The 23,824-nt window shown below is 43.7% G+C and overlaps 4 protein-coding genes and 2 pseudogenes across 11 annotated transcripts in view; 4 read left to right on the forward strand and 2 right to left on the reverse strand.

Moving 5' to 3' along the window:
* The window catches only part of LOC117185816 (ion transport peptide-like), a 30,986-nt gene extending 24,290 nt beyond the window's left edge, over positions 1 to 6,696 (forward strand). For 5 of the 7 annotated variants that reach the window (XM_033397465.1, XM_033397467.1, XM_033397466.1 and 2 more), the window contains exons 2-3: positions 4,132 to 4,349; positions 5,012 to 5,803. In XM_033397465.1, the coding sequence (XP_033253356.1) occupies positions 4,132 to 4,349; positions 5,012 to 5,156 (363 nt within the window). In that variant the 3' untranslated portion in view covers positions 5,157 to 5,803. Of the gene's footprint in view, positions 1 to 3,997; positions 4,020 to 4,131; positions 4,350 to 5,011; positions 5,804 to 6,481 lie in introns of those variants that run through there. The other 2 variants (XM_033397468.1, XM_033397463.1) reach the window with 2 other exon arrangements.
* Positions 6,697 to 7,527: 831 nt separating this feature from the next.
* LOC117192728 lies at positions 7,528 to 10,732 on the reverse strand (annotated as a pseudogene).
* A 977-nt stretch (positions 10,733 to 11,709) lies between these two features.
* LOC117193446 (E3 ubiquitin-protein ligase ZNF598-like) lies at positions 11,710 to 14,974 on the forward strand. Its single transcript, XM_033398200.1, has 5 exons — positions 11,710 to 12,216; positions 12,274 to 12,419; positions 12,484 to 13,047; positions 13,101 to 14,404; positions 14,472 to 14,974. Exons 1-4 carry the CDS (start codon positions 11,935 to 11,937, stop codon positions 14,185 to 14,187), a joined length of 2,079 nt encoding a protein of 692 aa, XP_033254091.1. The 5' UTR covers positions 11,710 to 11,934; the 3' UTR covers positions 14,188 to 14,404; positions 14,472 to 14,974.
* Positions 14,975 to 15,147: 173 nt separating this feature from the next.
* Positions 15,148 to 17,474, forward strand: LOC117193452 (annotated as a pseudogene).
* Positions 17,475 to 17,491: 17 nt separating this feature from the next.
* Positions 17,492 to 21,027, reverse strand: LOC117193445 (RNA polymerase II subunit A C-terminal domain phosphatase-like). Its single transcript, XM_033398199.1, has 7 exons — positions 20,599 to 21,027; positions 20,350 to 20,443; positions 19,842 to 20,278; positions 19,603 to 19,784; positions 18,356 to 19,546; positions 18,076 to 18,285; positions 17,492 to 18,004 (listed from the first exon to the last, which is right to left on the reverse strand). The coding sequence occupies exons 1-7, from the start codon at positions 20,952 to 20,954 to the stop codon at positions 17,871 to 17,873; spliced, it is 2,604 nt and encodes an 867-aa protein (XP_033254090.1). The 5' UTR covers positions 20,955 to 21,027; the 3' UTR covers positions 17,492 to 17,870.
* A 57-nt stretch (positions 21,028 to 21,084) lies between these two features.
* Positions 21,085 to 23,722, forward strand: LOC117185814 (peptidylprolyl isomerase domain and WD repeat-containing protein 1-like). 2 transcript variants are annotated; one of them, XM_033398201.1, is made up of 10 exons: positions 21,085 to 21,342; positions 21,409 to 21,612; positions 21,671 to 21,854; positions 21,920 to 22,366; positions 22,422 to 22,724; positions 22,788 to 22,906; positions 22,987 to 22,992; positions 23,059 to 23,179; positions 23,238 to 23,457; positions 23,518 to 23,722. In XM_033398201.1, the coding sequence occupies exons 1-10, from the start codon at positions 21,177 to 21,179 to the stop codon at positions 23,662 to 23,664; spliced, it is 1,917 nt and encodes a 638-aa protein (XP_033254092.1). In that variant the 5' UTR covers positions 21,085 to 21,176; the 3' UTR covers positions 23,665 to 23,722. The 2 variants fall into 2 exon arrangements, with proteins under 2 accessions (XP_033254092.1, XP_033254093.1); XM_033398202.1 differs by lacking the exon at positions 22,987 to 22,992.
* The last annotated feature ends 102 nt before the right edge of the window (positions 23,723 to 23,824 follow it).

Below are 23,824 nucleotides of genomic sequence, written 5' to 3' on the forward strand. Positions count from 1 at the left end.
TAACAGACCTCAAGTTCCAGGTGCTTTTAGATCCCAAGATAAGTTTGAATCAGTGCCTTTTCATAGAATCCCAGACTCATCGTTATACGAGTATTATCTCTACAGTATCTAAGCAAACTGATAGCCATGTTCCATGTGATCTCCAGCAAATATATTTCTTTGAAATTCGTAATGTGTGAATTAAGATTTCCAGGAGAAAGAAAGAGTTTACTAATAGCCGTAGAGGTTTCACGATTTTAGAAACGTTTTCTTCAGTGGATACTGGCTTCAACCGGCCAGAGTAGCGCTCATACAATATTACGCGTTTCTTTTCGCTGTTTTCCTGTTTTGCATTTTTCTGCCACACAGCACAGGCGATACCCAGAGATTTTTCATGAATAAATGAATATTAATTGAATATACTCGAGCATACCGCGAGACTCGCCCCCCATGCAAATTGCTTCTTGGGGAGTGGAGGAGACTCTCCTGCATGTCCATCAAATTAACAGCAGCGTTTAGTGATCCACGCAGGCGCAACGGCCGCAACAGCAGCAACAGCAGCAGCAGCAGCACTTGCCACTTGCTGGTGTGGTGTGCCACTTTGGTGGATTGGTGGTACCAAGCAGTCTCGCCATCGAATGTTTGCTGCCGTTGTTTTTGCGTTCCTAAGCACATTTTAGTTTCGCTGTAAAAAATTGTCTTCATATGGCCATTGGCAAACTGTTGGCCCGCACGGGGGAGCACCGAGCGAGGGGCACAGCCGTGAAGAGCAGCCACTGGGGGTGCTGGGGCTCTGGTTGGGGCTGGTAGTTTGTGTTTCGGCTTTTGGCGGCCTGCCATGCTTGCGTAGCCAAGCGTTACACAGACAGACAGAGAGACAGGCTATATCGCAATATGTGTATACGAGTATGTACCCACTCTCCTGAGCAGTACATATGTACTTATGGTGTGCATGTACAATGCACGCGTTTGTTTGGCCACAGTTTTGCAGGAATAGCATTGTAGCTGTCGCTGTATATCTGTATAAGCCGTATAAGCCATGGTATACACATGAGTATATCTTCCGATAACACTTCTCGCATTCCAAGACAATTCTAAGGGGGTAAGCTGATAAGAAGTCCCCAAGCGACAGCCAGCTGGACTTGAATCTATTCTATTATTAGAGCAAAATAATAAGGAATATGAATCGACAATAAGATGACCCCTAATGAGGGTTTATTCATACACAGTTCTAGTATTAAATGAGTGCTAGAGTGGTGTTAATTCCGCGTTGCAGGGCGTAAAGAAAACAGTGTTGGTACTTCCAGTTGATCTCTTGGCTCTCTCTGGCTCTCTATTACAACGGATAACGATTCTTTATCTTCATCGAAACTTCAGTGCTGTTGGGCATTGTTAAAAAACGGTGTTTAGTACTGCTGGGAGCATCCCCATAGACCGCCTGAGACATATACCCTTCGCGGTGTGTGGTAGCCGGGTACTACAATAATTATAAACTATTGCGCAAAAAAGAATTCACAGTCCGTTTGTCTGTTATAATTGCCATTATTATTTTTGGCTCATGACTTCATTCAATGTCGCCTGGCCGCGGCTGAAACAAAAACATCGGATCGGCCACACCAGCACCAGAACAGGCCCAGGCAGCACAGAAATCAAATCAAAGTTGAATAGTGAACAATCAGACAACAATCAACAACATGGCAATTGAGAGCCAGAGGCGTGCGTGCCACTTGCTCCAATGATTCAGTTATATGTATACACATACATATACATACATATAGTATATTCACGTACAGATTGAGTATGGCATTTGAATAATGGGAAGAGTTGTATGTAAGGCACGGCACACTCTCGACTTGAATTGATACAAAGCGTCGGCCGACAAATAAAATCAATTGGCAGCTAATCAAAAGTCAAATTGTAAACAAATTGCCAGCACATGCTGCCAGCCATCCAGTGACGCTGACACAGACGTTGACGTTGACAACGACAGCATCAGCGACAGCAACAGCGACAGCAACAGCGACAGCGAAATCGACGATAACGATGATGATGATCGAAGACATGATCGAAGATCGATTAAGGCAATCGCGTTCGTTGGCTCCTTTTTGTGGTTTCTGTGTTTAACGATGAAGTCATTTATTTCATTCATTCATTCATTCAACAGTGCCATTCAACAGCTCTCCTTCAACTTTCCCTTGCCCTACCCTTGATGGTCCTCCCGCTCCACCCTCTGCCCTCCTGTTACATTATCTCTGACGCTGGTAGCATATCGATTATACAATTTATGCGGCCGGCAAAAGAGCGTTAAAAATAAATGCATGCACCGAAACCCAAACATGCCGTAGATGCCAATGATGCCATAAATCGTGCAACTTGAAGCCAATTAGCACTGTCCAAGTCGAACTGGAAATCGAACCCGATACGGTACGATACGCTCTGAACCCATGCCCATGCCACCGCGGAGCAAGCCACACAGTATGTACTGTGGAAATCCGAGTACTGAAGAGCTTCATCATGCCACAGCCCAGCTGTTGCACTTTACACGATGCGACACCAGCTCGCGCATACACTGCTGTGACGTACCGTACTCGTGCTCCCGACACTTGGCCACAACTTGTACTTTTCACTGCCTTACACGTGTGCTCTCCCACAGCTGCTAATTAAGTCTATTGATTGCTCGAGATGAAAGCTGGAAATAGGGGGTAGCAGTTAAAGGTTAATTATGATGCCGGATCGAATTCATCTTCAATGTTGATCGACAGCCTACTTTTAGGGGCTTGTAGGGGCTCCCAATTAATAGTCACTCGAAAATAGAGAAAAGACTCATTTAACGATCGAATCGTTTCTCGAGATACAAATATATGCATATTTATACGTATATATGTATGTATGTTATTGGCTAGGCCATTTGGCAAGCGACTGATGAACTTTCTTAGAATTCCGATTCGCATTCCTCAATGCCCATATACTTACCATATACCCATTCCTATAAATCAAAAGCGAACTGAAAATGCGCTCAACTTAATTGAAGACATCAACAAGGCAATAAAAAATCAATTTTACTTAAGAACAAAACAGATTCCCAGATTCGACAGCCGGAGCATCTCGCGACTTGATTTTTTAAACCAAAATATATGTATGTGCCATGTACATAAATGAGAATGAGCATGAGATGTGCTCCTTTCATGTTGGGGCTGCTGCTGTTGCTGCTGCCAGAAATAGTCGTCACAGCGTCGTGCTGTCTGGGTTTTCATTCAGCTTTTCCATCTTTCAATCGACGGGTGCTGCGGAGCCTGCGTACACAAGAATTTCCCATATTTCATCAACAAACAAACAAGTGGCACAATGCGCAAATAAAAAAATTTGCAATTTTAATCAAATTATTCAATAGTTTGGTATGCTCTCCTCTTTTTCCGACTTGTAATTGAGACTCTAGAGAACAAGAGTGACAGCAGAGAGAAGAGAGAGAGAGCCCGCAAATGAATAAAATATGCAAAGTAAACAATTCTACGAGTATTTGGGGGCCTGTCTGTCCGTCACACGCAGCTGTGTGTGGGGAATGGGAATGAGAATGTAAATGTAAATGTAAATGAATGGCCCTCTCTCCTTCGGGCAGCCGCCGAGCCACGAAACCACGAAACTTACATCATAAATAAAGCGAGCCGACAGATTGCAAATAATGCAATAAACATTGAAATTGTCTGGCTATTTATAGAGCTGTCCTACGATAAGATCGTCTACAACTGCAATTGCACCTTTGCAGACAGAGCAGACAGAGAAGGGGTTTACGAGTATTTTTAGCCGCCAGTCGACTGTCAGGCGGTGTCTATTTATAGCGCCCAAGCGATGCCAATCGCTGCAGTTGCATGGGCTGGGGCCTGGCACCGAGGCTGCCCTTGCCCCTGTCTTTTCTCGCTTTCTGTCCCTGTCCCTGTCTTCCAACACAAGTGGCGGCTCCGTTTCAAGGCTCGGCTTGGCCCATATCTGAATACCCAGATGGCCAAGAGGGCCTCTCGGCCAATTGAGGTCCCATTTTGCTGGTTGGTTTCTTGATCTACAAGGCAATATAAGTGGGAATCTATTTATAGTACATTTCCGGTTGGTTCTCGCCTGTTTGCTTATCCACCTCTCGTTTCTGGTTGGCATTTGCAGATGTGTTCCCGCAACATAAAGATCTCGGTGGTGCTGTTTCTCGTCTTGATACCAATCTTCACAGCCTTGCCACACAACCACAATCTGTCGAAGCGCAGCAACTTCTTCGATCTGGAGTGCAAGGGGATCTTCAACAAGACCATGTTCTTTCGACTGGATCGCATCTGCGAGGACTGCTATCAGCTGTTCCGCGAGACGAGTATACATCGGTTATGCAAGTAAGTTAACGATCCCAAAATACCACCCATGTACCCATCGTATTATTAACACAACCCTGAAGCAGAGATCTCCCCAAAATAGCGGTCCGATCGATATCGAATGCGATTTGACTGAAACTGAAAGCATTTCAAGGCGAACGAAATGGAAAATACATTGGAGTCGGATTTCAAAACTGGGGCAGAGACACCCTGACACAGATCAGATGGGAATCAGGGCAAAGAATGGTCCTTGGCTTAAAGCCTTGATGCTGATGCTGATTGATCTATTCTAAACATTTTTTTTGGATGCCTTTCGTTTCCGATTCTGTTCTTTGACTTTCTACATCTGTGGTTCTTGTCTATTCGATGCAGGGCCAATTGTTTCGCCCACGAAACCTTCGGGGACTGCCTCAAGGTGCTGCTGATCGACGATGAAGAGATATCGCAGCTGCATCACTCTATGAAAGTTATCAACGGATCGCCCTATTCCTTTCACAAGCCTATATTCAAATAGATTACTTATGTTTCTCCTTCCTTTCTGTTTCTATTTCTGTTTCCGTTTCTACTTAAATTTCTATTTCCGTTTCTGCATCCGGTTCCGGTTTCGTTTTCCTGCTTTTATTTGACTTGAGTTTGCTTCAATTACCATTATGTTTTATTATGACTTTCGTGTTTAATTTTAGGAAAGACTGCTTTGATTCAAAATGGTTTGGCGAGTGCCTGAAAGTGCTGCTCATACCAGAAGAAGAGGTATCGAACTTGCAGCACTTTCTGAGGGTAGTGAACGGTTCGCCCATATCCTTCAACATGACGCCGGGCCAAACATAACTCTAAGATCCTGAACACCCCCACAGATATCAAGAGCCCGAACAAAAACAAACAAATTTAATTATTTAAAACGCCCAAATTTAATTCGTACTTATTTATTACTATAGTCCTTACAGTTTATACTATATGTGTTTTTTTAAAAACGAATTACTTTTATTAATTTATTGAGAACGTTATGCGTTTGTTGTAAGTAACATAAATCGTAGGGAAACCACCGCATGGAGTTGGAGAGATGTAGAGAAAGTAACGATAGAGAAAGAGAGAAAGAGTGGGTGGGTGGGTGTAAGAGACTCTACCGCCTGGAATCGAAGTATTTATCGATAAGTATTCCTAGCTTGTTTTATTATTATTATTATAATTAATATTATTGCGTTATGCGTTCTGTATATACAATAAACAAAAGAAATCCATTGTTTTACATCCATGTAGAGTAGAATTATTATTTGTATTTTTGTATTTTACTGTAAAATCAGCATTTAATTTTACATCTTACACACGATAATCCGCGGAAACAAACCCCCCTCCCCCTGAGAGTAAAAGAGAAGGCGCACACCTAACACACCAGACCGAAAGTATTTTGCAAATGTATTACAATTAATTTTGTAACGATTAAGCCCCTAATTAGAATAAATCAGAGAAGCGAGTGGAAATATACATATGCATATGTATCTATAGATGGGAATCTATATCCGCATATACCCAACACTTATCCGCACCCATACTAAACTACTAAACGCTTAGTCTTAACGCTAAAACGCAATTTGTGCAAAACACAAACAAAAAACCTTTGGTAAAAGCACACAAAAAAAAATGAAGGAATACATTACAAATGTAGAAAAAAAAAAACGGAACGAAACATGTGAATGTAAAATAAACGAAATCATCATTCGCTGGCTATTGAGAGAGGAGAGCATCAAAATTGTGATAAATGAGAATTGGAAATGCGAAGCAGACCAGCCAGAAATCCCAGAACCAAACAGAAATCACAACCAGAACCAGAAAGAGAGCGGAACTGAGAACGAGAGAGACCATAGTCGGAGACGGCAAACTACGCGCGCGTCTTACACGCGACTAAAAACGCTCGCTTACCGTTTTTGTTTTGGTACGTTTTTATTTTGTTTTCAATTAACTTTTGTTAATTTTTTGTTTTTGAGTTGTCGCCGTTTTGCATTTTTTTACATTTTCATATGCATACATCGGTTTGACGAAAGTTGACAATTTTGACTTTTGAATTTTGGCTCACATTTTTTGAGCGTGTCCAAAAATTCCCTTAAAATACCATCCATATCCGATATCTAATATGTCCACTGCTCTTTCCGGAACAGGCAAGAATGCTTCGGATCGCCCTTCTTCAACGCCTGCATAGAGGCTCTTCAGCTGCACGAGGAAATGGACAAGTATAACGAATGGCGCGATACCCTTGGCCGAAAGTAAACGGGCTCTGGCACTGGCTTTGGCACTGGCACAAGCAGCTACTTAATTCTATAACCTAATCATACTATGTACTACTACTATACATCTAGCCACGAAAGTGGCAGAACCAGAATACGATACGGCACGAAACAATGGCATCAAGGAAACAAACGATCAAACGACCCGAGAAGATGACGAGCAATGTCTAAAAACTTGAAATACCTATCGATTAAGCGATAGGAACAAAACAAAACCAAACAGAAATGTTGCAAAAAATATTAACTAAATATAACTACGACTATGAATACATATATATTGTATGCATGTGGCGGAGAGTAGAAATTCGAATTCGTTTTGTTTTTCTTTTTTTGGTTCTGGCCGATCCAGCCATCGATTCATCGATCCGTACAACAGTCTCGTGGAGCCTTGAGTTTAGTTATTAGAGTATTATGATAGTTTCTTTTAGTTCTTCCATAGAAAAACCAGCAAAGCAAACGAACAAGTGAACAAACGAACAAGAATCAAAATGTCTGATGTAAATAAATTATTTGTCTTCTTTTTAAATAATTATATGCGTATGCACTTATTTATAATGCTTATATATTTTATACATTTCCTTCACTTGGTAAGCTTAAGTTATTAACCTGTTACGGCAATGAGTTTTACGTTCTACCACCACGCGACAAACCTATACAATAGTAGACACTTTGTAAGAGTACCAGCAATCCCCAGAGAATCCACGCAATAGAATCTTAAAATTCAAATCAAATCCACTACACGACATAATTCGATGCGATTAAGCCTACCATTGCATATGCATAACTATTAATTAATTTAAACTTGTTTGGATCTAGTCGTAAAATATAAATAAAGATTATATATTTCAAGAGGAGTCGGAGGTGATTTTACTTGCGGTGCAAAACTTTATTATAAATTCAATATCATTCAAAATCAACATTTCAAGTGACAAAAAATCTCCATTAGTATCAAGCTGCAGCATCACTTGAGGTGAATGAAATGCCATGTGTCGACTGCAAGAACAAGAGGAATATGAGTTTAACGATATTTATTTCATATTTATAGGCATATATACAAGAGTTGAAAAGAATAAAGCAAAGCCGATTACATGTAGGTACATATTAGGATTATTTACAGTGGGAGAGTTGTGGTTTTTTGGAATTTGTGATAGTTTAGTAGCAAATTAAAGCATGCGGGTTGGGTTGGACTTTTGTGACCAATTTGTGTGCATTTTGTTGCTTAGGCGAGGATTGTTCGAATCGGGATAATGCGGGGAGACGCTGACAGCGGTTATAATTTTGATTTAACATAGTAAACCTGTGTCGAGCACTTCCTCAACCTGGCCACCCTCTGGCGCCTCGGCAAACAGTTTGTCAGCTTCGTCTTTTCGGATGACGAATTCGGAATTGTGTAATGTTGGTTCGGTAATGTTGGTGCTGCAATCACAAAATCGGTCATTATCGGGAGATAACTTCATGGTGCACTCATAGATAGCACAAAACTCACCAAGAGATTGAGTGGTCGCCCACACTGCTCTGGTTGATCAGAGTCTGCCAGAACTTGTGGGTCTCGGCAATGATCGATGTCGCGAAATCGGCGTTCTTCGCATCTCCGTTGAAAGCAAACTGGTTCTCTGGCTTGCCATCGGGGATTTTGTAAATCTATCAGGTTGGGAGTACACCAGGTTAGTAAGAACACGAAGATGTACCCGCTGATGGGTCCTACCTTGAACCACTCAAGAGTGGCACGCAGCAAGCCTGGGAAGTACTGATCCACATCGGAAATATCGTTGACCTTCGAAGCCAGCGGCTCGTTCACATCAATGGCGATGATTTTCCAGTCAGTTTCGCCCTCATCGATGAGAGCAATGGTGCCCAGGACCTTGACCTGCATATCGCTTGGCCACGCGATAGCCAATTTCAATTACATCAACGGGATCGTTGTCACCCTTGCAGCCGGTCGAGGGCTCAATGTGGTCGGGGTTTTCCCAAGTCTGCGGCAGGGCTGCGTAGTTCCAAATGTAGCCCTTGTGGGGGAAGCAGTTGGCCACGAAGCGCAGCTTGCCCTTCTTGATGTCCTGCTTAATGGGGTTCATTGGCGTCTTCAGGCTGATCTATATTGTTGGACACGCAATCGTTGAATTATGTCTAGCCAAGATTTGTCTTTGCTTACCTCCATCTTGGCGTTAGTCCAACGTGGATCCTCCACCACCATGTTGTAGATGGTCTTCTCCTCATTGGCGTACAATGGAATGTCGTGCATCGGTGAGATGACATTGCCGCATTTATTTTCTGTTAAAAGCATAATAAATTATACCTATTAACAATGACCCACGGGACACGCAATCCTCCAAAGTTGATTGATAGCCCCTGTCTGAGGTGGCATCCAGACAAAGTTCACACCCATAACTTTCCGTAACAAATTTCATCCTCCAATTTAATTTCCCCAAATTCTGATATGAGCGTATATGTATATGTATGCAAACTGATAAGTTTAAACTAAAGCCGAATCTAGGTATTCCCCTTTTTCCGTGCAGCGGCGGCAGCGCTGCCAACAGCTCTTTACTGATAAAGCTATGCGTTAAATAACCAGAGTCCGGATTGACTTGTTACATAACGGCCTATATGTGGCTATGATTCTACGTTATCCGTAGTTTATGACTGATCTTCTTTTCTCGCACAGATGTCCAGCGATGGCACCGTCTGGGAATCGCCACCGGGTCACTTTGACCGGCCATAGTTCACACACATAGAACACATTTTTCGTACTCACTGAAATAAAGGCTGTAGCTGGGCGAGTTCTTGGCCCCCTTCTCAGCGGTATCGTACTTGGACATGTCGACTTTTAGCGTTGGCAGACTATTTAATTGAATATTCCTTCGGGGCACTGCACCAGTAGATTTTGCTGACGTTTGGAGAATGTTGTGAAGGCGGCCGACCACTACACGTGAATTTCGTTTTTTTTTTTTTTTTAGCGTTTATTTATTGTCATATTTCATATTACAGTAGCACAGCTTCTGCTTAGGTATATAGTGTTACATGAGTGACAAGTTCTAGCTTACTTTATCTTATGTGTGTAATTTTACTCTGCGCTTTAAGCTTATCAGGGTGCTAGTCTTTTGGTTACTATTATATTAGAGATCTTATCTTTAGTTTAGGTTATGTTATAGTTAATATCTAGTGGTTTGGTGTTTTCCAGGAAAAAATGGTTAAGTTAAAAACCTGGATTAAGTTTACTTTTGATTTGGTTTAGATCTTATGGGCTAATTTACGTGCTAAGCTTATTCTATTCTTATTTTACTGGGTAAAGGTGGGTGGAGTGGAGGGGTGTATTTACAGTTGGTCGGGGAGTGGCTTATTGACTGATATTGAATATCAGACCGTCGGCGTGTCTTAGGGATCCATGTCTTCTGTGGTGGAAGATGAGGTTTTCGTCTTCGTCGTAGATAATACCCATTTCCATTAGATGGGTTAAATGATGGGTGGTAAGGAACTCAGTGGGGTAGTTTGCGGGTATTTCCGTTTGAATCATATTGTCTCTTTCGACCAGCTTTTCCAGTATTTGGAACATGAGTCTGTCTATCCTTGTTGTTTTTGTTAATGTATAGAGTCGCTTGTTCGATATGTAGTGGCCCGTCAATGCATCTCTGCTTTGAGTGCCGATTGACTTGCGAAGTATTTTTCTTTCGAACCGGCGCAGCTCTTCCATCTCGATAGATTTTATGTTCATCCACGCTACATAGCCGTACATAAGAACTGGTTGTATTAGTTTTTTGTAGGCTAGAGCGCAGATTCCGGTGATGTGACTGATATTCCCTTGATTGGAGGATATTGGCTTGTATATGTGTTGGATCTTGTGGATCATTGCACATGCTTTCCTTCGGGCATTTGCTGTGTGTATCTTGAAGTTGAGCTTTTCGTCGTAGACAACGCCGAGGTACTTGAACTGCTTTTCGTATTTGATTGCCAGTCTATCGTAGATGAACAGACTGGGCTGAAATCTTCTCGCATTCCTGTACAGGTAGCCCAATTGTGGGCCCTTAAGGATTGAGCTGGTGCATTTGCTTGCGTTGAGCTTGAGATGCCATTTGGTGAAGTAGTGGCACAGTATGTTCAAGTACCCGTGAATTTCTTGTAAGTGCCAACATTTTATACCATTGCAGCCCTGCTCTTATCTTTAAAATATACCGCCCCACCCTCAGAAATATATCAAAATATACCGTCTCATTTTAAAAATATACCGTAAATATACTGACGAATTAAAGTTATATTATACATATTCCTTGTTTTTGATATTCCGTGCAATATAACTAACTAAATAGAACAATTAGCCATGCCCACATAATTAAATCCGATTAATTAGCCTATTTTCTAATTGACTGATTTATCAAAATATCAGAATATTGCAATATATCGTCTTCGTTTGTTTTGTTTGCCCATTTTCGCTAAAACCTTTTTTTTTTTGTTTGACCTATTTCGCTATAAAATTTTTTCACGCAAAATCCAATAAAAGCAAGTTTTAAGAATAAGCCAGTTAAGTAGAAAATTGATTCATCAATCGTATAAAACTATGTGGGCATGGCTAAATATTCTTTCTAGTTAGTAATATTCGACGCAACATCAAAATTGAGCAATATGGTTTCCAATCCTTGACGGAGAACGATTAACCAATTATAAGACAAGGGGGTATTCCAATATACAACCGAAAAAAAAATTCAAATTTAATAACTTTAGCGCAGTTCAGGTGAAAGATATAGTGGTTTTTTTTTAAGTTCAGAGAAAAGATGGCATGAATACAATCGTTAATATTTTCCGTCCTCTGAACTATTTTAATAGACGGGGCTTAAGTGGGCTAAGTTCGGTTTTTTTTTTATCATACGAGACGCTATATTGTTCTTGAGGAGCAAAAACAGCAATCGCCGTAGCAAGAAAACAAGTCAAAACAAACCGGCCAAGTAGAAAATTGAATCATTAATCGGATAAAATTATGTGGGCAGGACTGAAAGATCTAGATAGCTGGTAATATTCCACGGAATATTAAAATTGAGGAATATAGAACTTGAATTCGTCAGTATATTTACGGTATATTTTTAAAATGCGACGGTATATTTTGATATATTTCTGAGTGTCGGTCTCATATTGTCGTCGTGTTTCCTCGTGTTGGGGAAAATATTAAATAAAAGTGTTTTTGGAGGTTTTCTTTGGCGTTGTGTGCCTAAACTCAAGCTGTGGCGTGGTCCGCATCTGAAAAAACCTAAGTTCACATCCCATACGACACAGCTTTGCTTCTTTTCGGTTCGCAAATCGAAGACCTTGGCAACAAGTAAATTTCCCCTCTTTCCGACAAAATGCAAAGCTTCAAGCAGAGAGGTACGAACAGGGGCAATCAGCGCCGACCAAGACCAAACAGCAGCAACCATGTTGGTGAAGCTGCTCCAGTTGTAAAGCGCGCAGAAGTTTTACCTCTGGACACAAGCAATGATGACAACGCCTGTGTGGTCTGTTTCAAGAACTTTGACATATACTCCATTGGAGACTGCGATCATCCTGTTTGCTATGAGTGCTTGACGCGAATGCGGGTGCTGTGCCAGCAAAACGAATGTCCGATTTGTCGGCATGTTCTGTCCAAGGTAATTCCGTTTTTCATTCACCATCTGCACCTGAAATAAACCATTTTTCCCTTAAAGGTTCTGTTTACACTGGAGAAGCTACCGTATCGGGAGCTGGAGGCAAATAGCCGCTCGGACTTCTACAGTAAAAAGTATCGCATTGGCTTCTGCACAGCCGAAATTCAGCAAAAGTTCTTTCAGCTGCTCGATCATCCTTGCCCAAAGTATGTACTTATTTTTGCTCAAGGTGATTACCCTCCTCTGACTCCTTTGCTGTTGCCCACGTAGGTGCGAGGCGCCTCCATATCGGACGTTTGCAGGACTTCGCAATCATGTGCGGAGCGAGCACAACTTGCATTACTGCGATCTGTGTGTGGAAACTCTGAAGATATTCACCTTCGAGCGGCGATGCTACACCCAGAGCGAACTGAGCTTGCATAATAACAAGGGCGATCCAGACAATCGCTCCCACCGCGGGCATCCGCTGTGCGAGTACTGCAAGAAGCGATACGTGGACAGGGATGAGCTGTTCAGGCATTTGCGACGGGAGCACTACTTCTGTCACTTCTGCGACGCCGATGGCTGCAACGAGTTTTACAATGACTATAGCGATCTGGCTGACCATTTCCGGCAGAAGCACTTTCTCTGCGAGGAGGGAAAGTGCGCAACGGAGCAGTTCGTCGGAGCTTTTCGCAATGAGATTGAGTACAAGGCCCATGTGGCCAATATGCATGGCAAGTCGCTGAACAAGCAGCAAGCCAAGCAAACGCGCACTCTACAGCTTGAGATTACACTTGGACCGCGCGGACGCAGCGGACAGAATGAACAGGGCATGGCCAATATGAGATCGCGGTGAGTGGGTGCACAACCGAAGGCTGGATATCTAAATGTTTTTTGTGTTTTAGAAATGATGAAAACCACGACTATTTGGATGATTTTCCAACGTCGACATCGCAGCGCGGCCATGCTGTCAGCATCGATGCTGGCAACGAGGAGCAGTTTCCAACGCTACGTGGCGCCTCCACAGGTCCCAGCGTATCGTTGGTGAGGCCCCCGCCGCCTTCGATGCGCAATCTCAGTGGCAGCTCAGGACTGGCACGGACAAAAGAGAACTTTCCAGCCCTTGGCGAGGGCATCAGAAGTGCTGTAGCAGCTAGTAGTAGCAATCTAGCGGCCAGAGCTGCTCAGTCCCAACATCCGGTGGCAGCTGTCTTCAAGAAGTCGGCGAACGCTGTCTCTGGTGCCAATCGATCTGTTCCGGCCAATAACGGAATGCTTTTGCATGTATCAAATCGTCCATCGGCGACAAAGAAGCCAGCGACTCCGCAATTCGATTTCCCCGCTCTGCCTCTCGGCAAAGGAAAGAAGAACATGCGCAATTTGGAAGAGGATATGCTGCCTAGTACCTCTACCGTGCCCATGACGAACCTTTCGGCCAAGCATCGCACTCTGGTCGATGACTATGTGTCGGTGGCCAATCCGAACACCTATCACAAGCTCCAAATGGTTCAAAAAGAGGAATCCGAAGCTAAGGCACGAGCGGAGGCAATGAAAAAGAACGCTCCAAAGCTAACATCAGCCGAGTTTCCCACCCTCGGACCATGTGCCAGCACCAGCAGGGCGGCCGCATCAAGGCCAAGCAACGGATCGGCTGCTTCATTAAATTGGTCCAAACCCACATCGGAGAAAAAACAGCGAGAGCTAGAGAATCGCAAGGCGAAGGTTGCACCTCCACCAGTGCTGCCGATCCCCAAGAGCGTTCCAAAGGCCAGCAACAACAACCAAGAGCAGCAGGCAAACAAAAAGGATAAAAAACCAAAGGATAAGAAGAACAATCAGGAGAACCAACCGAAGGGCGGCCAACCTAAGCAGAAGGAGAAGAATAATAATAGCGAACAAAAGCCAACACCCAATGGCACTGCATCGACTCCGGCGCGTACTCCACCTGGACTCGGTGCTGGACCACCACATATAAATGGCAATATCTTCTAATTTTACTTTGCATCTTTAGAATCTGGTCGACAAGTTCAGAGAGATACTTAAGACGCCAGAGGCACTGAACGAATTTAGATCGTTTTCTTTCAAGTTTCGGGATGGCTCCTGCAATGGTCAAGCGTACTATGAGCACTGCCAGTGTGCAATGCTGGATTCATTTCACGCCCTGTTTCCCGAACTCCTTGTGATGCTGCCCGACATAAGCAAGCAACAAGTAACCGCCTTAAATTATGAAACCGTCTAACTGGAATGTGATCCTCTATCTTCTCGTACTTTTGCAGGAGCTCTATTTGGTGTACAAGCAGAATTTGAGCCAAATATCACCCGCCCAGCGCATTTCTCTACCCAGCCTAGAAGTGTGCGCCGTTTGCAAGCAAGTCCTTTTGGCTGGCGATATGGGTATCCATCGGAAGGCGCATGAATTATCGCAGAACTTTCCCAAGCTAGGAAGCACATCCCCGAATCTACAACGTCACTAAGAGTAAACAGCAGAGGACAACAAAAGCTTTATCCTGTATATTTTTAATGTATATATTTGAATGGATCATCCACTCGACACGCCCCTGAATATGTTGTATATGAAAATCAAAATTTAAAGATAGTCCTTTTATGATTTGGAACAATAAGTGGACTGTTTATGTGACGTTGCAAACGTTTCATAAACCCAAAGTCCTGGCAGTAATTGCGTTTTTAAATTTTAACTAGTGAGCTTGTGTGTCAGAAATACCCGCAACCGAATATAGTGCAAATCAATAAAGTCGTAATGGTAATCAGCCCACAGAAATTAATGTGTCAGCCAACATAGGGTCGGATCCTAATCAAATGGGAAGGGAAGTTGGCGATAAGCTTATCATTTAATCAATATTTGCCATTTACATTCCTTGCCTTTGCACCAAAATATTGATAGGATAATGATAGACGTATAATGATAGTCAAACATTTATATTTTATTTTATCCAATTTAGTGATTATATCAAAAGAAGAAGAGTAGGGAAAAACATTTTGAATTTCGATTGTTACCGCGCTACGACGCGCTAGACCATTTTCCTTCAACATTCGGCGTACAAAATGGAGCGGCGCGAGGATGCACTTCGGCAGGTTTCTGGATATTTTAATTGTTTTATAGGGAAATAAATTACAAAATTGGTTGGTTTCAGGCCATCGATGATAATGCCAAGGAAACGGATCGTTGGCAGACATACAAAAGCGATAATGAGACCGCCATTCAAAATTTGGACCTGTTCGCCAAGAACCTCAGCGTGGAGGTTATGGTGCCCATTGGCAGGAAAACTCTGATGCCGGGCCAGCTCATACACACAAATGAGCTACTGGTGAGCCACAACGAAGGATACTTTTCGGCATGTTCGGCGCATAAGGCTAAGGAAATATGCCAACATCGCCTTCGGCTGGCGGAGGAACGCTTGAAAAAACTTGAGACCGAAGCTAACCTGTGGCAGTAAGTTGATCCAATAATTGCACTTGGCAGAGCTCAATGCTTACGATCGTATTTCAGAAAAAAATTGAACGCGCCACTTGCGGAGGGCGCTATGGCGGAAGCTGGGCAGGTGGAAATCATTGAAGCCTACAACGAGGAAGCTGAAATCAAGTGGAAGGAGCAACACAATGTAGATCCCGAGATGCTCGAAGAGCTGCTGGAAAAGATTGGAGACAAACCAGCTGAAAGGAAAGCTACGGAAGAAGAGCCTATTAATTTAAAACTTACTGAGGAGGAGGAATCACAAATTCGGAACACAGACCAACAACTGGTGCATCAATTAATGTCCGGTGAAATAAGGCAAAGTTCGTCAATAAAAAGGGGAAGCAAGAGCTCCAACTAAAAGTGATAACGACACCAAGAGTGTGAATAATGGCAAAGTTAATGGCCAAGAAGAGATGCAGACTGTTGACGATAAAGCTAATGTCCAAGAAGAAAAGGCGCAAACTACTACAGAAAATGTATCCTTGTTGCCCAGTGTAGAACGTGAAGACGAAAGAGAAAGTGTGGAAGATGAACCTGCCGACCAAGAAGAGGAGGTGCATACCATTCGAAATCAGATATCGCTGTTGCCCAGCGAAGACCGTGATCCATTCCTGAGGTCCCAGCTGGAGGTTCTAAAGGCGAAAATGCGTAAAATACAAAGAGTTAAATTTATAAGCGAAGAACTGACTCATTTAATGAATGTGGTTGTCACGCTGGAAGATGACCTCCAGGAGTTGATGTTTGAGAACGATCTGGTGGAAGCTAGCGACGATGAGGAGGCTTCCATTGAGGAAGCGCCTGACGTGGCTCCTAAAAAGCTGCGCATTTCCTTTGCTTTGTCAGAGGAGAAGCTTGAATTCCATACCCACGAACCCGTTGCCGAAATGGTGCCAAAGGCAAAGCAGCGGGCCCGTGAAGTTATAAAGCTGGATGAACCAGCGATTCAGACATTTGCTGCAGTGCATCAAGAGAAAGTAAGCAACAAGAGCTCGGAGATATTGCAAAAGGTTCAGCAGAACGTTGATTATGTCCAGGAGAATCAGAGTGCCCAAGATTTTGATTTGCTTAACCGAATACTTGAGGAGTCAACTGGACGCATCAACACATTACACATCAGCTTCAAACATTCCGATGCGGTGCATGCTGCGATGCCTGAATGCCTCGAAGGAACGCTTGGGACACCGGCAGATTTCTACGTGCAGTAGAAAGGCACAGCCCACTTTTCCCATATACGTGAACGGTTTCGAAGGCGAGCTCGAACTGAAAGTGCCCATACTGAATGAAACTGCGCGCGAGGGGGCCTACGAGGATCCTCGAGCTCAGGTAAGGCATATCCATAAGCCAGTTTAGGACAAATCGATAACCACTTTGTTTTGCAGTTTTCCAAGCCAGATAAGAGTGCTACCGAAGCCGTTGATGAACCGTTATCGAAGTCAATCCTGAGAAACAAGTCTGCTGTTGAGCGCGAGTCCCACATACCCACAAAACATACGAAGAAGGGCAAAGTCAACAGGCCAAAGAAGGAGCGCACCCTGGACGATGATCTGCGCGACATGAGTGCCTATCAGAGACTAAGGAAGCAATTGCGCCTGACCCCCTGTCCAAGAAAAATTTTATAGACGCGCATACCCCCAAGAAGCGAGTCAGCCGCTTCCAGCAGCAGAGTTCGTCGCTCCGCAAAACGTAGCAAAATAGTTGGAGTTTCTTCAATTTATTTTCTATGTATATTTGTTCAAGTTTAATGTGGTGATCTATTACAAACACAACGACAAACAATAAACAACTACTGGTGTGGTGTACATAAGTTATTAAATTAACGTTTCAACGGAATTTATTTTAAAAACATTTACAGTAGATATCAATTTACATTAGATTAGATTTAAGTCGTGAGATGTTTTTGATTACAATTTCAATGCATGACGATGTGGGCGGGGCGGGGGTCTGGAGTGTGATTGGGGAGAGTACTCAGCGAAAGCTGATCTGTGTGCGATCGCTTAAAAGTATTTAAAGTTAACTACTAATACATACATACAGTACATATCGTATACATAGGTGCCGTACCTAGATACATCTACATCAATATGTAACTGATAACTGTTTCAATTGCTTTATTTTTGTATTTTTTGTTGAGTTGTGTGGGTTGGGTTCCGCCTTCGAAAGCCTCGCAGACATTCTAAATGTCAAAGTTATCGTCAAATAGTTAATCTTCTAGCCCCAGAAACTCCCGCTCCAGAGCGGCTCCCATCATATTCCATTCTCCATCGTCCTCATCCTCTTGATTGTTTTCACTGTTCGAGTCCGAACCAATTTCGAAATCTGACGGCAGCTCCTCCCCTGAAAGAAGCCAAATTGATGTTTAAGGAATTGGTAAATTATTGGTAAATTTCAGTTATTTGAAAGCCAACCTCGGCGGAATTTAGCGCTTGGAATCTCATCGTCATCGTCCTCTTCGTCTTCGTTATTGTCATCGCGCTCGCGATCATCCTCCTCAAAGTTAGCTAGAGTCGGCGCTCCCATCATCACATCTCCAGTGCGCATAAAGAAATCGTGGGCCCGATTCGAATTCTCGTCCTCACGCTTGCGTTTCAGTAGTTTCTTGTCCATGGGTGGATTTTCTAAGGTTCAATATAATAGTCGCGAATAAATATAAAAGTTCTGATAGAATATTTTGGAGTGGGCCCTTACCAAAGTTGACGGGTCCTTCGTCACTGGACGAATCAGACTCGAAGAACGTATCGTAGTCTTTATTCATGTCCGCAATCTCCGCATTTGATAATACCAGCAACGGATTGAGGGTTTCCCGAAAGTTTCCACTCTGCTCCTCCTGTTGCTTGCTGCTCGACGGGGATATCTCCGATCTCTCGCTGTAGTTGACCACATGTTCGGGACTGTGGCAATGGGCGGGCGGCTGTCGGCCTTTATTGCGCACTTTGCGATCCAATGGAAACAGCTTCTCCTCTACAAGTTCCCAACGCTCGGCACAGGTCCACAGCCAATTGGCATTGACCACTCTGATGTTGACCTGCTTCTTGGCGGCATTTACCTTGTAGGTGCCGGCATTAACGGCCACCAGATGTGTGCTTTCCTTACTGATGTTCGGCTGCACTTCGGCCCCCAGGCTCTTGGCTATGAAGTAGGCACGAGACTGCTCCAGTCTCATTTGCGTTGGCACTAAGCCAGAAAACACAAGATTCTTTCCGCGCAGCACTTCACATCGAATTTTAGGCACAATAATCTTCAAGTCTGGTATCTCCATGGTCTCGTCGTAGATCGCATAGAATCGCTTGTGTATGTTGCGCAGTATTACCTCCAAATAGAGTAAGTAGTCATCCGGGTCCTCAATCTCAATTAGCTTTCCTTCGTCGTGGTTGACTTTAACGATTGGACTTGTTGATGTGGTGGCCGCATCTTCTACGCTAATTTGGTTCTCCTTATCCGTTAGACTAGTAGACGACTCCACGAGGTCATTCGTTTCGTTCGCTTCGGCTGAAGCCTCTGAGTCAATTTCTGTGTTGCCATAAACTTTAGGCACACTTGTGCTATCCGTGGAATTTTCAGATACCACATAGTCTACCACTATGTCTTCGCTATCGCTGGCTGGCTTTTGTAGATCAGGCGTGCCAGATGAACTATTATCTATAAGCGTATCTATTTCCGTATCCGCCTTCCCGTTGAGCTTGTCCGACAACTCCTTTGATTCTGTGATAATTGTGGTGTTGGTCACCTCTGCATCTTTTGCGTCGCTTTCCTGCTCTACTACGTCAACGGATTCTTCAGCTCCATCCTCATCTTTGCTTGTGCTTGATAGGGGGTCTTCAGTTTTTATTTCGCTCTCCACATCTGCCTTATCTTTTTCCTCTTCTTTTTCAGTCATATCTGCAAGAAATAAATCCTATAATGATGTTTGCTGATGATTTGGATCCGGAACTAACCTTTGAAGTCGACGCCTTCTCCATCCAACTCGTGCTTGGACAGTCCCGGCGGAGCATTGATGTCGCCGGTGTGCTGGAAGAAATGGTAAGGCTTGACTTGGATCAAATTGGACGCCATGTTCCAGACATCCTCTCGATCGTCAATGATGCACACCATCGAATCACCATTCGGAAATAAAGCCCTGCAAATTTTCCATTAAATTATTGCCCATAAAACATATTCAGGGGCTTCCACTCACTTTAAGTTGTCCGTCTTGCTGGTGGCATTGAAGCATTCATCGCGGGACAGTATGCGGTGCGAGAAGAATTTGCCATCCGGGTCGAGCAGTTGAGCAATCATGTGTGCATAGTTCCGGGCGCCGAATGTGCAGATGTGTAGCTCGTACAGCTGGGACATGCGCTCCAAGAACTCGGCTGTGCCAGGGCGCAGTCGCGTGTGGTACCAAGGCGACTGCGGGCCATATAGCTGGAAGTGATAGATGCCCTTGATATTCTCCGGCACGGTGTCGTTGGTGGTATGGATGACCGTCTGGTCGAGATCAACGAGAAGCACCAACTTGCGGTCAGCAAGAAGTCGCCGTGTGTCGTCATGGCCAAGCTTCTGGGCCAGTTTTTGCGTGACTTTGAGGTCAGGCATGGTGTGCACCATCGGCACCGAGGCCTCAGAGGTTTGGCCCTTTCGGAGAGTGAAAATTATGAAATTAGTTCGTGTTACTCAACTGGGAATGTTTAAGTTTTGACACTTACATTGTCATCCTTTCGCAAATCGGCTCCGCAGTCCGCGCACATATCCTTGATGACGGTTGTGTGTATGCATTCGGACAACTCCAGAATCGCATCCCTGCAAAAGCAAATAAAAACAAAACCATGCTCAAAATGTGTGTATACCCCCATCTGAGCGACGTTGTGCATAATTGCACTCCACCCACAACCCAAACCCCAACCCCGCAGCAATAAAAACAACAGCAAAGCCCCAACAGAGTTGGGAAAACTCACCCCTTCACTATTATTTCGCCGTCTTTACAAAGCCGCTTTTTGACAACTCCGGCCCGATTTGATTTGTATTTTTGGACTGTCATGTTGCCGGCCTTTGACGGCTTGCCGTCGTCCCCAACTTCTTGGTAGAGAAACAGGATTTGTGCGAATGACACGAATTGCCCTTCGCGTACGCGCCATTTATTGATTCGTATGCGTGTCTCTGTATCACTGAGTGCTGCATTTACAACAATGCCGTTCGCGCATCCGCCGCCGCCGCTGATACCGCCACCGCCGCCTCCATCATCACCATCCTTGCTGCTATTGCCTGCAATCCGGCTGGAATGCGCAGTTTCTTCCTCGCCAAGCTTCTCCATCTTGTATTTACAATGTTTTTAATACAAATAAAATCAAGATTGTTCAAATCTCTGTGCCATTCTCTGTGAATACGTCGACATAAATTGACATTCACTGGGAATCAGCTGATCATAGGTGGCGCTGCATCCCTGGCATGCAAACGGCGCTAAAATTATTCACGTTCTCAGAAAACTCAGCTTTGGCTTGTGTTTTTGTTTGTTGTTAGGAAAATAGCGTGCAAAATGAGTGAAACAAACTCTAAGGAGGATCTGAAACGGAGGGCCCCAGCGGAGGAATATGAACAAAATGCTGAACCTGCAGGAGAAAACGATGCCGATGGCGAAGATTCCACCTGGATTGGGCCAATGCCTTCGGAGCAAAGTGCTGTGCCCGCCAAGAAAAAGAAGGGTAAATAATCAATGTTCCGTCAATTTGTTTGATTGCTTCTTAATGAAATGGTTATGCTTTGTGTAGTGCTGTCGTATGAACACATCTTCCTGGAGAACCTGCCAAACGCCGAGAGCTATGAACGGAGCTACATGCATAGAGACGTGATCTCGCATTTGGTGTGCACGAAAACGGATTTTGTGGTTACCGCCAGCTTGGATGGGCACATCAAGTTCTGGAAGAAGGGAGAGCTGGGCATTGAGTTCGTCAAGCACTTTAGAAGTCATTTGGGTAGGTGGACATGTAGTTTCTTTTGACATTCATATTCACAGCGTACGGATATTTATAGTTCCAATCAAGTCGTTGTCTGCAAATGCCAGTGGCACATTGCTCTGCTCGGCGGCGACCGATCAAACAGCCAAGGTCTTCGATGTGGTGAACTTTGACATGATAAATATAACACGCCTAGGCTACACTCCCCAATGTACCGAGTGGATAAGCGCTCCAGGAGATGCCGTCCAAGGACTGGCCATGTAAGCTGGTTCATTGAGAGCTGAAATGCTCAGTGGAGTAACTTCAATGATTATCTTATATACAGCACGGATGCGGAAAGGAACTTTATACACATTTACGATGGACAGAGCGGGGGTCAAGTGCTGCACACCTTGGAGAAGATGCACGCGGCCCCTGTGGTCGCCATGTGCTTCAATGTGGCCATGGAGACGGTTATATCGGTTGATCGTAAAGGTATATTGGAGTACTGGCAAACCCCAAAGTATGATTACAGATTTCCCCAGCGCCTGGTGAATTTCGACTCCAAACTGGACACAAGCCTCTTTGAGTTTGCCAAACAGAAGACCCAAGTAACTGGCATAGCAGCTTCGCCGGACGGCAAGCGTTTCGCCGCCATTTCCACAGATCGCAAGGTTCGCGTATTTCAGGTTAATACGGGAAAGATGATAAGAGTATTTGACGAAGCGCTCTCCACGTACACGCAACTACAGCAGACGCCGCACGCATTGCCGAACATGGAGTTTGGTAGAAGGTAAATGCTATAATTTTTGATTTTAATATTAATATTAATGGACCTTTTGTTTTAGAATGGCCGCCGAACGCGAGCTGGAGAAGACGGCGCAAAATACCAGACTTAACATTCTTTTCGATAGCACTGGCAACTTTTTGCTCTATCCAACCATGCTGGGCATAAAAGTGATCAATGTGGTAACAAATCGGTGCGTAACCATTCTGGGCAAGACGGACAACATACGGCCCCTGCAGGTGGCCTTGTTCCAAGGCAGGGTAAAAAGGCAGAAGGCCGCAATAACGCTCGAACAAGAGGCGAGTGAAAACCCAGCGTTGCACAACTATTTTAATGATCCAACAGCTTTTTGCACCGGTTACAAGTTAGTTTCAATGTTCGTCACAGACTGTCCGATTTACTTATACGTGTCTCATTCGTTTGCTAGGAAAAACCGCTTTTACTTGTACAGTCGAAGGTTGCCCTCGGATCTGCAGGATGTTGACCGTGATATATTCAATGAAAAGCCATCGAAAGAAGACATTATTGCAGTGCCCGAGGCCACAGGTATTCACATATTTCTCTTCTATTTAGTTAAGTGTTCACTAACAACTTTATTTTTTCCCTTACGCAAACACTTTTTCAAGACGAAGGTTAAACTTACTCATATGTATGCCCATTCAAGATATATATTCAATCAAACTGCTTATTCATTTTAGTCGTGCAACGTATATATGAGAACGTGGTGCTACACACCACCAAAGGGGACGTACATATAAAGCTATTCTTTAAAGAAGTACCGAAGACAATCGAGAATTTCTGTGTTCATGCGAAAAATGGGTAAGATCTAACATATACTCAGTCTTTGCTTTCCTTTTACACGGTCTGCATTATCCAGGTATTACAACGGGCATATATTCCATCGTGTTATCAAGGGATTCATTGTCCAAACGGGTGATCCCACGGGAACTGGAACTGGCGGTAAGTCAATCTGGGGTCACGATTTCAAGGATGAGTTCGTACCTAGTCTGAAACATGATCGTCCGTATACGGTTAGTATGGCAAACGCTGGCCCCAATACAAATGGTAGCCAATTCTTTATAACAGTCCTGCCTACTGTAAGTATTTCAATATTTTGCCCGACGAGTTGACACTTTTTAAACCATAATTTTTTGTAGCCTTGGCTTGACAATAAGCATACTGTTTTTGGTCGGGTGTACCGAGGCATGGAAGTCGTTCTTAATATTTGCAACACAAAAGCGAATCCCAAAACGGACAAACCCTATGATGATATCAAAATAATATCAATACATTTAAGTAATTAGGCAAATTTTTAAATAATAAATGTGTGCTTTTGTCCCTCAAAATATTCTCAAATTCAAACACAAGATTTCTAATTTTCTAATATTCGAATTCGTTGTAATCCTACATCTTCGAAAATCTGTATGCCCCTCTCACTAAAGATATCATTTTAGTTTTTCTAAA

This window comes from Drosophila miranda, assembly GCF_003369915.1.
Source record: "Drosophila miranda strain MSH22 chromosome Y unlocalized genomic scaffold, D.miranda_PacBio2.1 Contig_Y2_pilon, whole genome shotgun sequence".
NCBI classification, from domain to species: Eukaryota; Metazoa; Arthropoda; class Insecta; order Diptera; family Drosophilidae; genus Drosophila; species Drosophila miranda.

Excerpts from the sequence above, each read along its gene's own strand:
- LOC117193446 (XM_033398200.1), top strand. The coding sequence starts at position 11,935 with ATGCAAAGCTTCAAGCAGAGAGGTACGAACAGGGGCAATCAGCGCCGA. Across the intron at positions 12,217-12,273 it reads GTCGGCATGTTCTGTCCAAG|GTTCTGTTTACACTGGAGAA; the intron begins GTAATTCCGTTT and ends TTTCCCTTAAAG. Across the intron at positions 13,048-13,100 it reads ATGGCCAATATGAGATCGCG|AAATGATGAAAACCACGACT; the intron begins GTGAGTGGGTGC and ends TTTGTGTTTTAG.
- LOC117193445 (XM_033398199.1), bottom strand. The coding sequence starts at position 20,954 with ATGGAGAAGCTTGGCGAGGAAGAAACTGCGCATTCCAGCCGGATTGCA. Across the intron at positions 20,279-20,349 it reads ATTTGCGAAAGGATGACAAT|GGCCAAACCTCTGAGGCCTC; the intron begins GTAAGTGTCAAA and ends ACTCTCCGAAAG. Across the intron at positions 19,785-19,841 it reads AGCAAGACGGACAACTTAAA|GGCTTTATTTCCGAATGGTG; the intron begins GTGAGTGGAAGC and ends GAAAATTTGCAG.
- LOC117185814 (XM_033398201.1), top strand. The coding sequence starts at position 21,177 with ATGAGTGAAACAAACTCTAAGGAGGATCTGAAACGGAGGGCCCCAGCG. Across the intron at positions 22,367-22,421 it reads AACATGGAGTTTGGTAGAAG|AATGGCCGCCGAACGCGAGC; the intron begins GTAAATGCTATA and ends CTTTTGTTTTAG. Across the intron at positions 23,180-23,237 it reads TGTGTTCATGCGAAAAATGG|GTATTACAACGGGCATATAT; the intron begins GTAAGATCTAAC and ends TGCATTATCCAG.